Below are 13,997 nucleotides of genomic sequence, written 5' to 3'. Positions count from 1 at the left end.
GTCTCTCCTTCCTCTGGCCTCCCCCTTGGAGGGTGGGGGCAGGGGCTTCCAAGTCTGATGGGAAATCAGGAGTGAGGGGAGGCCGGGAGCTGGTCCAGGAGTCGCTGGGTCCCAGGAGGCAGAGAGGGTCTGGCTTTTAGAGCGGCTTGGGAGAGGACCTGTGCTGTTCGTGGGGGCTTGGGGTGGGCAGTCGGGCACCCTGAACAGGTGTGTGTCAGAGCCGGAAGCCAAACCAGAGCCGACCTGAATGCACAGAAGCTTCTGGGAAACTTTCCTGCCTTCTAAATATTTAGACAGTGAGATGGATGGGCAAGCGAGGGCCAGACTGGGCTGGCTCCAGGACAGACAGTCCCCTTCTCCCTCCCTCTTCTCCCAGAGCCTGTCGGGGCCACCCCCGGAGAAGGAGAAATAGGGAAATAGCAGCTGATTGCCCCCCCCTGCATTCAGGGGGGTCAAGATTCTGGCAGGCAAGGACTCCGGGGGCTTACTGCCGCTCATCCACAGACAACCACGGCCCTGAGCGTTGGGCTCCTGCTCCCAGCAGCCAAGGGCAGGAGATCACAGGCAGCCGATGTCAGCAGAGGGAGCAGCCGGCTGCGGACCCCATTTTGGATGATGTACCCACAGTGCTGCCAGCTTGCTGCGCCTGGGGCCCGGGTGCCCCCCGTCGCTCGCCCCAGGCTGACAAAGGTACCTGGATCCCCTCTTTCCCCCCGGGAGTGGCGGGAGCCCTCGAGTCCTTCCTCCCAGAGACAGACCGGGAGAGGGGTGCCTGCGAGTTGCCGTGGGTAGGCCTGGGACCCAGGCAGCAGAACCACAGCCTGAGCCTCTGGAAGACAGCCTTGCGGAAGAGAATGAAGACCCAGGGGTCCAGGATGGGGTTGAAGGCGTTGAATCGGAAGGCACGGAGGTCCCCCATCTCACTGCTGTCTGGGGCGACTGCCTGCGTGAAGCCTCGGATCTGGGGACAGGGTGGGGGCGTCAGGAAGCACCCCCGAATCCTCTGCCCCCCACCCAACACCCACCCCGCCCTCACTCCCCTCCTTCCATGCGCTTCCTGGCAGGAATGAGGGAGGGGTTCCCTGCCGCAGGGGCAGGAAGTAAGTGAGAAATGCATCTGGGGAGCAAAGGGAGAGAAAGCCCCAAGAAACCACCAGCCCAGAGGTCGGAGGTCGTGCGGGTAAGGCCTGGGGCTACAGCTATGTGGCTCTCCACGTTTCCAGCCTGTGAGTCATCTGTAATCCCCCCAAAGTTTTGATGACGAGCTCTGGCATTTTACAGAAAGAGAAGCCGAGGCCCAGAGTACAGGGCAGGGGAGAGGCGGGGAGGATGATTACAGGGGACACCCCTGATCCAACTCCTGAGAGGCAGGCAGGAGCTCTGCCCAAAAAGGACAAGGCCCAGAGAGCCCCTGGCAGAGGTGAGGGGGTGAGGGCGGGGCTGGGAGGTGCGGGGGCAGGGGGGGGAATCAGACTCTGGAATCAGATGAGCCTGAGGTCCAGACCTGGCTCTGTGTGACTGTGGACAAGCCCCGTCACCCTCCGTCTGTAAAAACAATGACGGGACAGGAACTTGGTTCCACTCTTTGCCAAGTGCTTGTGGAAGGGGTACCTAAGGTCATCTGAAGACGATCTGAGAGAGAATTTGTGAACCGCAGGGCACAGGGCAGAGACACAGAACCACGGTTCCAGGACGGGAGGATCTCATTATCTTATGACCATTACAGGGAGTGGGGGAAGGATGGGGTGTGTTTGGGGGGGTTGCCGCAGATAAGAAAGGGGCGAGCCAAGGGCTCAGGAGGGGAGACACCTCTCCAGAAAGTTGGGAGCTGTCTGACCGCACCCAAAGCCTCTGACCTCTTGGACCCCAGTGTCCCCGTCTGAGAACTAGACTACCCTGCTGGCAGACCTAGCTGGGGGCTGCCCTCCTCCCTCCTCCACCTGCCCCCCCCACCCGCCGGACCCCCTTCCCCCACCCCAGCCACCAGGGGGACTTACCGTGAGGGGCAGGGAGCACACGGCCATGATGACGGTCATGAGGGCCAGCAGAATGAGGTGGTCCACCTCGTCCTCTCCCGCCCGGGGACCGGGACCGGGGGACCCTGGTGGCGCGTCTGTTGGCGGTGCATGCGACAGAGGCTCAGGGTGACGGAGCTGTTGCACAGCACGATGGCGGCCACCAGCAGGGCCATGAGGCTGGCGTAGGCCAGCGAGAAGGCGCGGCCTCCGGCCTCCGTGGAGCGCATGCGGATGAAGCACCAGCTGCCTGGGCAGTACTGCTGGTGCTGGCCCAGGCCCAGCAGAGGCAGCGCGCAGAAGAGGCCGCAGAAGGCGTAGATGGCAGGCAGGGCCAGGCGGGCGCAGCGCGGCCCATCCAGCTGGGTGTACACATAGGGGTGGCTGAGCGCCAGACAGCGCTCCACGGCCATGGCGAAGAGGATGAGCATGGAGGCCAGGCCGAAGAAGGTCATGGCGAAAGCAAAGGCGTCGCATAGGGCGGGCCGGCCCCAGGCCAGGCCCAGCAGTGAGCTGTTGCGGGCGTAGGCCACGAACACGGCCGGGCTCAGGAAGCAAGTGCCCAGCAGGTCGGTGACCGCCAGCCCAGTGACCAGCACAGCGAAGGCCGAGGGACGTGAGCGTCGCCGCGCCCCCAGGATGCCCAGGGCCAGCCCATTGCCCACCACGCCCGCCACGAACATCAGGGTGCTGGTGGCGGGGCCCACCGAGTCCCGCACGTAGGTGAGGTTCCTGCACGAGTCGGCCATCCCCCCACGCCCCACGGCCTCTGTGCGGACTGGGCTAGAGAGGTCCCTGGGGCGCAGGTCGGGGTGAGGGAGAGGAGGAGCTCAGACGCCCACCGCCCTCCCCATGGGCCACCCCTTCCTGTCGCGTGTGCGGCTGGCCGGCCGGCTCTCTGACTCTCTCCTCCTCTCTCCTGCGTCCTTCCCTCTCCCTAGTTGTGTCCTTCTCGCCCACTTGCCCGCCACCCTGTCTCCCCTTCTGCCTCTCCCTCTCTCCCCCAGCGGCCCTCTACCTGCTCTCACAGCACCTCTGCCTTCCCTTCTCGCTCAGTCCCTTCCTCTGTGCCCTGCTCTCCCGTCTGCTGGCTCTACCAGTCTCTGCCTCTTCGAGAAAGCTGCTCCTTACTTCCCTCCTCCTCCCTCCTCCCTTCTCATCTAGCCTGCTCGCCCCAGCTTTTTCATTTCCTCTGACTGCCCCGCCTTCTCTCCCCCTGCCAGTTCCAGAGGGCCCCCCCCTGCTTCCTCCCCCCTTCCCCGGCCCGCTCCCTCCAACTCTCCTGCCCAGTGCAGCCCAGTCCACTCTCCTTCCCTCCCTGCTTCCTCTCCTGGTCTCATTCCCTGAGCCACCTGCCACTTCCCCACACCTAGGTCTCTGCCCTTCTCTGCCCCTCCCCAGCATCTCGGGCAGCATGGGGATCCCTGAGTCATTACACCCTGGAGCACACCAAGACCTGAGGGGCATAGCTGGCCAGTCCAAGAGGCTGTCTGGGGGTGGCCTCTGGGATCTATTCTGGGCTTCAGGCCCCGGGGTTAGGACATTGCCCAGGGATTGAGAAATGACTAGGAAATTCTTCCCCAATGTAGTGTTTTTCAGCCACTACTGAGATTTCTGCTCCTCCAGATACAATTCGCTCCTTCCAGAAGGCCGGGGAAGGAGGTGGTGGGGCTCGAGAAAGAACGCCAGTCCCTAGAGCTTGTCCTAGGGTGCAAGCCTATCAACCCGGCCGAGTCTTGGGACAACAGATTCTGGGGAGGAGGGCTTTGGTGTCCAGTAGTAGTGCCGGGGACAGGCCCCAGGACTTCCAAGAGCATCAGAGGGGAGTACCCTCCCACGCTCTTGCTTCTCGCTCCAGCAAGCCCCGGCCCCAGGCCAACCCCGGAGACCTTGACTTCCAGGATTAAGATTTTAATATTTGGGCCACAAACAGCCATTCAGGACTCCAAGATCATTGTCATGTCCAATTCTCCCACACCTCCCCAAACACACCTTAGCCACCACCCCCAGGCCCGTGTGCTCAGCCCGCATGTCCCTGCTGCCCACACAGTGGCCACAGCCCCGGGCCCCACGGAGTCAATGGCTTCCCATGCAACCTCCCCACCCAGAAGGGCCAGAGCCCCTCTCAGATGCCCCTTATTTCTGAGGGAGGCAGTTTAAGTGGAGCGATTACAAACTCGGGGGCTCATTTATTTGACGTGAGTTCCTGTCCCCATCCCACTACCTCTTTGCAGCGTGATGACCTGGGTGAGAACGAGAAGCTGGTGTGCCTCAGCTTCCTCATCTGTACAATGGGGGTAAACCCAGCTTCATGGGCCAGGCAGCCGGCCATGACCAGTGGCCCCTGCCAGAGCCCTCTCTGTGACAAGGAGCGCGTGTACACACATGTGTCACGTCCGAGCCCTGGAGGGGATGTTCCCGATGCCAAGGGCTGGACACTGGGTAGTTGGAGACTTCCCCTTTCTGCACCCAAGCACCTCGGTCACCACAACTGCCTCACCCCTTTCCCCCTCTCCCTATCACCCATGCGCAGCAGCACCCCAGCTTCCGGCCTCAGCTCCAGCCACACCAGGGGCTTGGGGAGGTGCCCCGGAGCCCATGGCCTCGGGCCTCCTGGCTCTGCGGCTCCCCACACTGCCCCGGTTTCTGCAATCCCCAGGCAGACCAGCAGGAACTCAGGAAGTTATATGATATTAATGAGGGATGATGCCTGGCGGGCTTATGTCCTGTGGCAGCATCAGGGGAGTTGGGGGCGGGGCGGGGAGGCTCTGGCTCCTGGAGCCTCCCTCCCCCTGGCTTCCTGTCCCCACCAGGGACCGATGAGCACTCAGGAAGTCCACTCGGCTCCCAGGCCCAGTGTAGCCTGGCCTCTGGCACCCTGCCCCCCTCCAGGCCTCAGTTTATGCACCTGTACTCCTGGGGGCCAGGAGGGCTCGCATCCCTGGCATCCATCATATGCTCCAGGGCAAGTGGGGGAGGCAGCGACTCTAATGAGAGGTCCCCAAGGCTGGTTTCAGTGCTGGACCCCCTCCACTCCTTTTCAAGAACCCTGGCATCCTGCCCATCTGTGACCACGCCCACAGCCAGGGCCACAAAGGGTCCCTCTTCCCTCAGGTGTCTTGGGGGTGAGAAGTCACTCCAGCTGGGCTGTGAGCGGGCAGCTTCCAGGACTGGGAGTGGGGGGGAGTGTGGGAAGGAACAGCTCCAGGAAGGTGAATCAGCCTCCCTTCTTCTCTCCCACGGCTTGAACAGTACTCGGGAATCCCCAGAAGGACTGTGGACAGGGGCAGAGGAAGGAGGCCGCCCAGGGACAACCGGGAATGGCCGGCACAGTCCCTGGGAGGGGAAGATGGGCACCCAGGAGAGGGCGTGCAAGGGGCTGTGGCGGACACGTGAACTTCAGGCGTGGGTCTGTGTGACATTAGTGGGGTCTGCGGAACTGAAGTGAGCATTTTTAAAAGATATTTTTCTTGGGGCGTCTGGGTGGCTCAGTCATTAAACCTCTGCCTTCAGCTCAGGTCATGATCCCAGGGTACTCGGGTCAAGCCCTGCATCTGGCTCCCTGCCTAGCTGGAGATCTGCTCCTCCCTCTCCCACTCCCCCTGCTTGTGTTCCCTCTCTCACTGTGTGTCTCTCTCTGTCAAATAATTAATAAAATCTAAAAAAAATATTTATTTATTGGGGTCCCTGGGTGGCTCAGTCAATAAGCGTCTGCCTTGGGCTCAGGTCATAAGCCAAGGGTCCTGGGATCGAGCCCCACATGGGCTCCCTGCTCTGCGGGAAGGCTGCGTCTCTCTCTCCTATTAACCCTGTTTGTGTTCCCTCTCTCACGGTGTCTCTGTTCAATAAATAAAATCTTTTTAAAAAATATTTTATCTATCATCTATCTATCTATCTATCCGAGGTGGGGGGCAGAACAGAAGGAGAGGGACAAGCAGACTCCTGGTTGAGTGTGGAGCCCAACTTGGGGCTCAATCCCATGAACCCCAGAGATCATGTCTAGAGCTGAAACCAAGAGTCAAACGCCCAACCCAGTGAGCCACCCAGGCGCCCCCTACCGGCGCATTTAGACAGCACCGTGAAAGTGTGTGCTTGTGGGCACGGTGGCTGTGAGTGGGCATGATTTTCTCAACTACCTATTTGTACATCTGTGTTCCTTTGTCCACTTCGTTGTGGGTCTGTGCGTGCATGGTTATATTGTGGGCCCATGGACTTCTTTATGGCTGTGTCTCCGTGTGTGTGTGTGTGTGTGTGTGTGTGTGTGTGTGTTTGCATGGAGGGACTGCCTGGCACAGGGGGAAGAGCAGCTTTGGAAGCGTCCCTCCTGCCCCTCACCAGTCACTTGCTGTGTTGTGAGACTCTGGACAACAACTTCCCCAGCTCAGCCTGGATGTTCTTTGTCGCCTTGCCCCTGTTGGGGTGTGGTGAGAGATTAGGGACCGAGTCCCCCCTGCCTGCCTCCAGGAAGCCCTCAAACCAGCTGCTATTCGTTCGACAAACTCTCACCCACTTCCAGGGTGCCGAGGGTGGGGGTTGCAGAGGGGCTCTGAGGGCACCATCTGATGGACGCGTGTTCCCAAGTGGCGAGGAAGGGCAGAGCAGGAGCCTGAGCTCAGAAATCCTCCACTGAGTCATCCGCAGCCCTGGGCCTCTCCCACGCCTGCTTGCTGGCCAGTGCCTCCAGCTGCCTGCCCAGGCCCCCCTCCGGACCTGCCCCTGAGCTAAGACCCTGCTCACCCGGGGCCTGACCTTCTCCTGACTCCCTGGTGTTCTGACCCTGCCCTGGGAAGAGGTTGGCCCCCACCTCGTACCCCTCCCCGCCCACACACACACTAAGGGGTGCAGGCGCTCCTGCACATCCCATCTCCTGCTCACACCTGCCAAGCCGACCTGTCTACCTGTGTCCTTCCACTGCTGCAGGAAGTTGCTCTGTGACCCTCCTAACCTGTCCCTCATTGCCAGGTGCCAACGCCTTCCGACAGGAACCATTTGTCTCTGCCCACCTCCCTCTCCTACACCCCAAATGGGCCCTTGCCAGCCTCTGCTTCTCGTCCCCGCTTCAAGGGGCTCTACTCTTGCCATCCCCACCCTGCCTTTGCCTGGCCTGGGCCCCTCCTCTGAGATACCCTCACTTCTGTCCTTCAGGACCCCCTCCAACACCTCCAATCCCTCCTAAACCCTCATCCATCAGGGTCCACTCCAACCTCAAGCCCCAACTGGCCAGGGGCTGTCACTTCCCTGTGCCTGATTCCATGCCTATAAAATGGGGGTAAACAGAGTCCTTTGGGGGATCATCTGAGAATTAAGTGAGGTGGGGCTTCAGAAATGGGACTCCAATAAATGATGGCCATAGTTGTGACTTGGGGCCACCCCTCCCCTAACCCCCCTCAGCAGAGCTCAGAGCATGTGGAGTGCAAAGGGCAGACAGCTGCTGGGAGGGGCAGCCTAGCGCCCTTCAGGGTTTGGGGTGAAGTGGGAAGGGACTGCTAGCAGCAAGCACCTCAGGTGGTGCCCTCTCTGCCTCTTGGCCTGGCTCCGACCCCAGAGCTGACCTCACAGGGGAGGCTGGCCGGAAAGAGCAGCGGGTAGCCAGAAGCTGGTACTACAGTCATACCCACTAACAAGATTACCCAGGTTTGCATGCATGGATGCTGGTCACATGGGACCTGCCTTGTCTGGCTCATCCAGCATCTGCTCCCACCACCCCCGCCTCGCTCCCACACCTCCTCCAGGTAGACCTCCATCCTGCCAGCCCTCCCTTCATCCAGCCCCCTTGCTTGTTTTGATTTCCATTCCCCAAGACCAGGAATGTAAAGGAGGAAGGATCCACAATACACAGCCCCACGATGTCAGCTCTAAAAGGATCTAAATCCCTACAGTCTAGGCTCAGGAAATCCTTACATTCCTGGAGTTGCAGAGCTCTGGATCCCAGCCGGACAAAGGAACAAGATTCTGGCCCCACAGGGTCGAAATACTCCAGAATTCCAGCCCTCTGAGGTCCGCAATTCTAGATTCCTCTGCTTCTCAGGTTCTAGGATGTAAGGATGCTGGGTCTGAGAAATTCCAGAATTCTCTGGCAACTTCCCTCCCAGTAACCCTACTCCCCAGCTCCACTCCGCCCCCCAGCTCATCCTTGGCTCTCTCTGTCCCCAGTGTCCCCCGGGGCTCCCACAGACATGATGCAAGTCGGCCTGGAGCCAGCTGAGAGGGGTGAGAGGCAGGAGGAAGATGTAATTACAGCTTGTCCTGCCTCAACCCAACAGGAAGCTCAGAGTTGGGGCCCAGGGGACCCTAATCCAATGTGAATAATGGAGCACTCACCAGAAATACACACGGCCCAGTGAGCCGGCTCCATCCAGATTCTCGGGGGTCTGGTCCCCATTAGCCCCAGGCTGGGGAGCACAGGTGTTATTCCAGAGAAAAGAGGAAGTGGGGATGAGGAGACAGGAGGGGGTCTCTAACCCCATGGCCCTCTAGCCAACCTGGTAAAATAATTGACCAAACCCACAGCTCACCCAATCTACATCTCATTTCCTTTTAAGATTTTTTAATGTATTTCTTTGAGGGAGAGAGAGAGCACAAGCAGGAGGAGAGAAAAGCAGTCTTTCTGCTGAGCAGGGAGCCCCATGTGGGACTCGATCTCAAGACCCCAGGATCATGACCTGAGCCGAAGGCAGACGCCCAATCGACTGAGCCACCCAGGCACCCCTTCATCTCATTTCAGCAGACATTCAGGATGTGATACATTCCACTTTAAGAAGCCCCTGGCTTGGGCTCCATGAAAAATAACACCCAGCACTGAGGCTTCTTAAGCAGGAGATGTTGGGGCATGGTGTTGACGTTGGAGAGCTGAAAAGCCCAGGTCCCACCTCCCAGTCTCTGGTCACCCTGAGGAGGAAGGATATGGGTCTGAGATCACCCACACTTCCACTTTGGGAGAAGCTGCAAATAAGGACTTTTAAGCAAAGGACTACTATTTTTCCATTGGGTCACTAAGTCAAGAACATTTTTTAAACATTATGTAGGCCAAAAGTAAAGAACCAAAAATAAATGAATAAATAAAAGATGAGATAAATAGAACTGCAGGCTGGAAATGTCCTGTGGGCCACCCATGTGTGAACTGAGAAACACAGGGCAGGAACCAAAGCTGTCACAGTCCTCCCTATGTCCTCAGGACAAAGAAATAACTGTTGAAGGAAAGAATAGTACATATTAATTTGTCTCCTCCCCCTCTAGCCACGTTTCTCTCTCCTCCTGGTCCCCAGGTTGTAAGATTTTTTTAAAGATTATTTATTTATTTATTTATTTGACAGAGAGAGAGAGAGAGAGAGAGACAGCACAAGCAGGGGAAGCAGAAGAGGGAGAAGCAGGTTTCCCACTGAGCAGGGAGCCCGATGTGGGGCTTGATCCCAGGATCCTGGGATCATGACCTGAGCTGAAGGCAGACCTTAACCAACTGAGCCACCCAGGCACCAACTCCTGGTTCCCAAGTTTTATTATCACCCTGTCTCAGCTCAGGTGTCCCCTCCTCCAGGAAGTCCTCCCTGATTCCTAAGCTGAGTTAAGTATACCCTCTGAGCTCCCCCACCCCAGCCCTGCCCGCTCAGGGTCACCATTATCTGGGAATAGGTCTGTCTCCCTCCCAAGGGTTTCTGAGTCCCAAGAGGGCAAGGCCAGGGATGTCTCAGTCACAACCAGGTTCCTAGCTTCACCCAACGAGACTAGTCGCACAGCAGCTACCACAGAAATGAATGAACAACAAACAGAGATCAGTGCTAAGGACAGAGGTAAGAAGCCTGCGGCAGGGGTTGGTCATTCAGGGAGGTGAGAAAGGGGCGACGGGCACAGGGACTCCTAAAAATCTACAGCCCAAGAGAGGAGAGAGGCCAGCTCAGGGGTTGGAGATTCAGCGCTGGAGGCCATGGTCCTCACCCCATTACCTCCTAGCTCTGTGACTTGGAATAAGGAACCTCCTTTGGCTCAGTTTCCTCATCTGCAAAATGGGTACTATACAAGCAGCCAGCTGCCTTCTGGGGCTATGGAAATGATTAAATAAATTCAGGATCGTGGAGTGCTCTGTGGAGGTCAGAGCCCAGAGAGCGCATTTCCTCCCGTGCAAGCCTCGCGCCCACACACACCCCGCGAATCCTCGCCCCCCAACACATTCCAGACACACTCAGAAGAGATGAGAAGGGACGCAGGTTCCTCCATGACGGTCCCAAGTTCTGGGCGTGCCTCACATTCCCCCAAAGCACGGGTCCCACCACAGTCACCACGTTTATTGGGTCCATAGTTTGGCAGGGGCGGGTAAGCGGTCAGGAAGACTCAGAGCAGAACGCAGAACAGGCGCTTGTCGCGGAAGGGGTTCTCCGCGGCGGGTACCGGCGTCACCAGCGGGTCGTCCTTGGCGTGCGTCTCGCAGAAGGCGAGGAGTTCGGCCGCCGCCTGCGACACCTGGGGGCGCCCGCGTGAGGTCCGTCCGTCAGCCTCCCAAGGCCCCGCCTCTTGCCCGGGCACGCCCCAACCCCTCCCCGGGCCCGGCTCCGCCCCCTTCGTGACCACGCCCCCTACCCGAGTCCCGCCCCCCGGGTCCAGCCCAGTTCTGCAGGGAATCTTCCCACCGGCCCTACCCCAGCGGCGCCGGGTCCAGACCCCAGCCCCGGAGCCCACGCCTTCCTCCCCACCTCCACCCCGCACCTTCATGCGGTCGATGTTCACCTCCAGCTTCAGCTGTTCCACCGTCTTGCGGGCCTCCGCGATCTTGGCCATGTTGTTGGACATGGCTGAGGGCGGGGAAGAGTTTAAAAGCAGGGCGGGAGTGGGGGGCCGAGAGGGTTAGACTGGGGCAAGTCTGAGTCCCCAGGTAAGGATGGCAGTGATACTGGGACCCGGCGACAGGCTTGTGGATGGAAGAGCGTACAAATGGGGTGCCCAGAGATGGAGGGAGGGACAGGAAAACAGAGAAAGAGGAATGAGGAGACGTACAGATGGGGGACCAAGAGGAAGGCCAATGGAGGGACAGAGGGACAGGGAGGAGAGGGGCATGGGAAGATGGTGGAGGGGTACATGGGATGGGGTACCTAGAGGCAGGTGGAGGGAGGGACGGGAGAACAGGGCCACAGGTGCTGGATCGGGATCCAGGTGTCCTCAGCCCCCTGGCGGATAGAGCAGGAGCCAGGAGGGGGCCCTCCCCAGGCCAATTAGCGGTGGCTCCGGGGAGAACATGGAATTAAGATCGCGGCGGGAAAGGCGCAGAGGGGGCCTCATTAGGGCCTTGGCAGCAGCTGCCCCCTCCGGCCCCCTTGGGGAGCTCCCCCACCCCAGCCCTGGCCACCTCAAAGGCTCCTCTGCTCATTAGCAGCCAGAGAGAGGCCTGGGGGTGGGGGTGGGGGGGTAACCCAGGCAGGAATGGGAGAGGGGCAGAGAGGATGGAGGGACAAATGGAGGGTCGGAGAGAGACACGACTAAGTGATAGAGGGATAGATTGAGGCCCAGAAGAAATAGACTGGGTGGGGGGGGGGTGGAGATGAAGGGATGGAGCCACGGAAGGAGTAGAGGGAGGGGAGGACAGATAGGGCGGTAAAGAAAGGGACAGGTTGATCCAAGGGGACAAAGGGACCGAGTGGGGACAGAGAAGGGGAGGTGGAGGGTCTTGGAGGGATGGAGTAAGGGGGTGGGAAAGGAGAGAGAGATGGACAAATGGAGGGACAGAGTGAGGCACAGCGGGGATAAAGGGACAGAGGAGAGAAGGACAGAGGAACAGAGAGAGGGAGGGACTGGAAGGGCTGGGGGAGAGACAGACTGTTGGAGACGCAGAAGTAGAAAGTCATTCATTCGCTCACTCATTCGTTCATTCCCAGGCAGACAGACCAAGGCTGCAATCGGCAGAGGAATTAGCTGTGCAGTGGAGATCCGAGCCTCCTACCTGTTGCTGCTTCCGGGCTAGGATGGCGGGCAGGTGGCGGTGGCTGGGAGCAAGCGTCTGGGTCCCCCCCATCCCCAGTCCCGCCCCACCCCCTCCCCCGGGGCTTAGCCCCTGAGGGCCCGCCTCCTCCTGCTGCCACTGCCGCTGTCCTCAGCGCCCTGGCCGCCTCAGGTCTGTCTCTCTGGGTCCCCTCTGTCTGTCTCCTTCTTTGTCTTTCTGTTTCTGTGTCTCTGTTGCTCCTGTTCTGGGTGTCTCTTGCTCTCCCCCTTTCTCTCTCCCAATCTCCCGTCTCAGTCTCTGCCTCTGCCTCGGTCTCTGTCCATCTGGAACACACTCACACGGGCACACACACACTCCCTCTCAGGAAAAGACAATCTCTCCCAGTGTGTCCCACACCCTGTCCATATCCCACATCGCAAAAACATCTCCTGTGAGTCCTGCACAGCCTGTCACTCCATCACATGTGCTTTCCCACCCTGTCACACCTGCCACCTGTGTCACCCCACCCCAGCCCCTCACACAGAGATGCACACTACCTGTCTCACAACCAACCCACACCCTCCACACACAGGGCCCTATGGTGCCACAGCCACTGAACCCCTCAAACTGCCGCAAAGCATCCATGCCACCTCGCACAAGCACAGATATCCTATCTTAGACTGTCCCGTGTGCGAACAGAATTTCACCCAGTGTCACGCGCAGTCTCTCGAGACGTCCATCACACACATTCGCAGGCAGCTGAAACTTGGGTCTCACACCTGACAGCAACTTCCGCCACACTTTTTACCAGGGTCTCACACGGTGATGTGGAATTACTCACATGACATCTTTGGGAGCGCTGTCACACAACCACAACATTCTGTGGTGTTACATGGTGAGACACAGTCACACGTCCAGTGACCCACACACACACATACAGTCATGCTTGCTCTTGCACAATCTGCTGGTGTCACACACAGTCTCACACAGTCCCTCACAGAGTGTCCCCTCCACACACTGTCACACACACAAGCTCCTGCTAAGCCTTGCGCAGTTCACACCGAACACAGCCGTCCCCACCCTCACCCTGCAGTCTTGTGTGGCGCACACATTTACAGGCACAAGATCTCGCTCATCTTCTCATCTCCAAGGGCCCCACACAGTGACACACGCCCTCATACGCTGTCACAACACTGTGACAGTCTTTCACTATCCCACACGATCTGTGCCACACAGAGTCATACAGTTTCTCACAGTCCGTCAGTGTGGCTGACATATACTGTCATACTCACATGGTCCCTCTGTCACCCCCACTCCCCTGGGGCCTGTCACACCACCTTCTCACACCACCTCTGAGTGTGTCCCACTCATCCGGTCTCACTCTCTGTCACACATCATCTGCTGTGTGACACACACAGCACTCGTGTCCTCTCCATGTTGCACACTGTGCCACACAATCTCTCGCTCTCACGTAATCTCTTAATGTCTCAACCGGTCCCCCGAATAGTGTCTCAGGCACACCCAACCTCCAGGGGTCCCACGCAGTCACCCGCGCGTCATCTTTCCCATCTCACAGACACCATCGGATACAATCTCTCAGTGTAACACATGGTTTCACAGTCATACCCTTTGGCTGGTAGTAGCAAAACCTCCCAAGGTCACACAGCCACACACCAGCCTCTGGCGTCATGCACAATCTCACGGTAGTACACACTCACACAGTCTCTTGGCGTCACACACCATTCCCCGGTGTCACCCAGGGGCACCCACGGTGTCTCTCCAGCTTCAGGCACATGCCTGCGGGCATCCACACTCAGCCCTCGGGTCTCTCGCGACTGCTCCCTGATAGCCACACGGGGGAGCCCGTGGCCCGCCAACGCCGAAGCCGTAGGCGGAGGTGGAAGTTGGGAGAGCAAGCTGCAGACCCCGGAGGAAGACCAGGACACAGAACGGTGGCGGGGGCTGGAGGCCAGAGGGAGAGAACTGAAGATGGACTGGGACAGAGAAGTTCAAAGAGAGGGGGTAGGGAGTTGCCGAGAGAGGCAGTGTGGCAGAAAGAGAGGCAGAGACAGAAATTT

The 13,997-nt window shown here is 59.1% G+C and overlaps 2 protein-coding genes across 2 annotated transcripts; both read right to left on the bottom strand.

The window, feature by feature from the left end:
* Positions 1-333: 333 nt before the first annotated feature.
* PTGIR (prostaglandin I2 receptor) lies at positions 334-3,170 on the bottom strand. Its single transcript, XM_004767520.3, is given in 3 exon segments — positions 334-961; positions 1,998-2,095; positions 2,098-3,170. Coding segments are annotated over 3 exon segments (1,152 nt in total). The 5' UTR covers positions 2,765-3,170; the 3' UTR covers positions 334-574.
* A 6,354-nt stretch (positions 3,171-9,524) lies between these two features.
* GNG8 (G protein subunit gamma 8) lies at positions 9,525-12,135 on the bottom strand. The gene is made up of 2 exons (XM_045077468.1): positions 10,713-12,135; positions 9,525-10,469 (listed from the first exon to the last, which is right to left on the bottom strand). Exons 1-2 carry the CDS (start codon positions 10,794-10,796, stop codon positions 10,341-10,343), a joined length of 213 nt encoding a protein of 70 aa, XP_044933403.1. The 5' UTR covers positions 10,797-12,135; the 3' UTR covers positions 9,525-10,340.
* Between the last annotated feature and the right edge of the window lie 1,862 nt (positions 12,136-13,997).

Source organism: Mustela putorius, unplaced genomic scaffold (genome assembly GCF_011764305.1).
Source record: "Mustela putorius furo isolate JIRA1106 unplaced genomic scaffold, ASM1176430v1.1 tig00000196_pilon_pilon_pilon, whole genome shotgun sequence".
Classification (NCBI taxonomy): Eukaryota; Metazoa; Chordata; class Mammalia; order Carnivora; family Mustelidae; genus Mustela; species Mustela putorius.
This window is presented reverse-complemented; position numbering and strand designations above follow the sequence as displayed.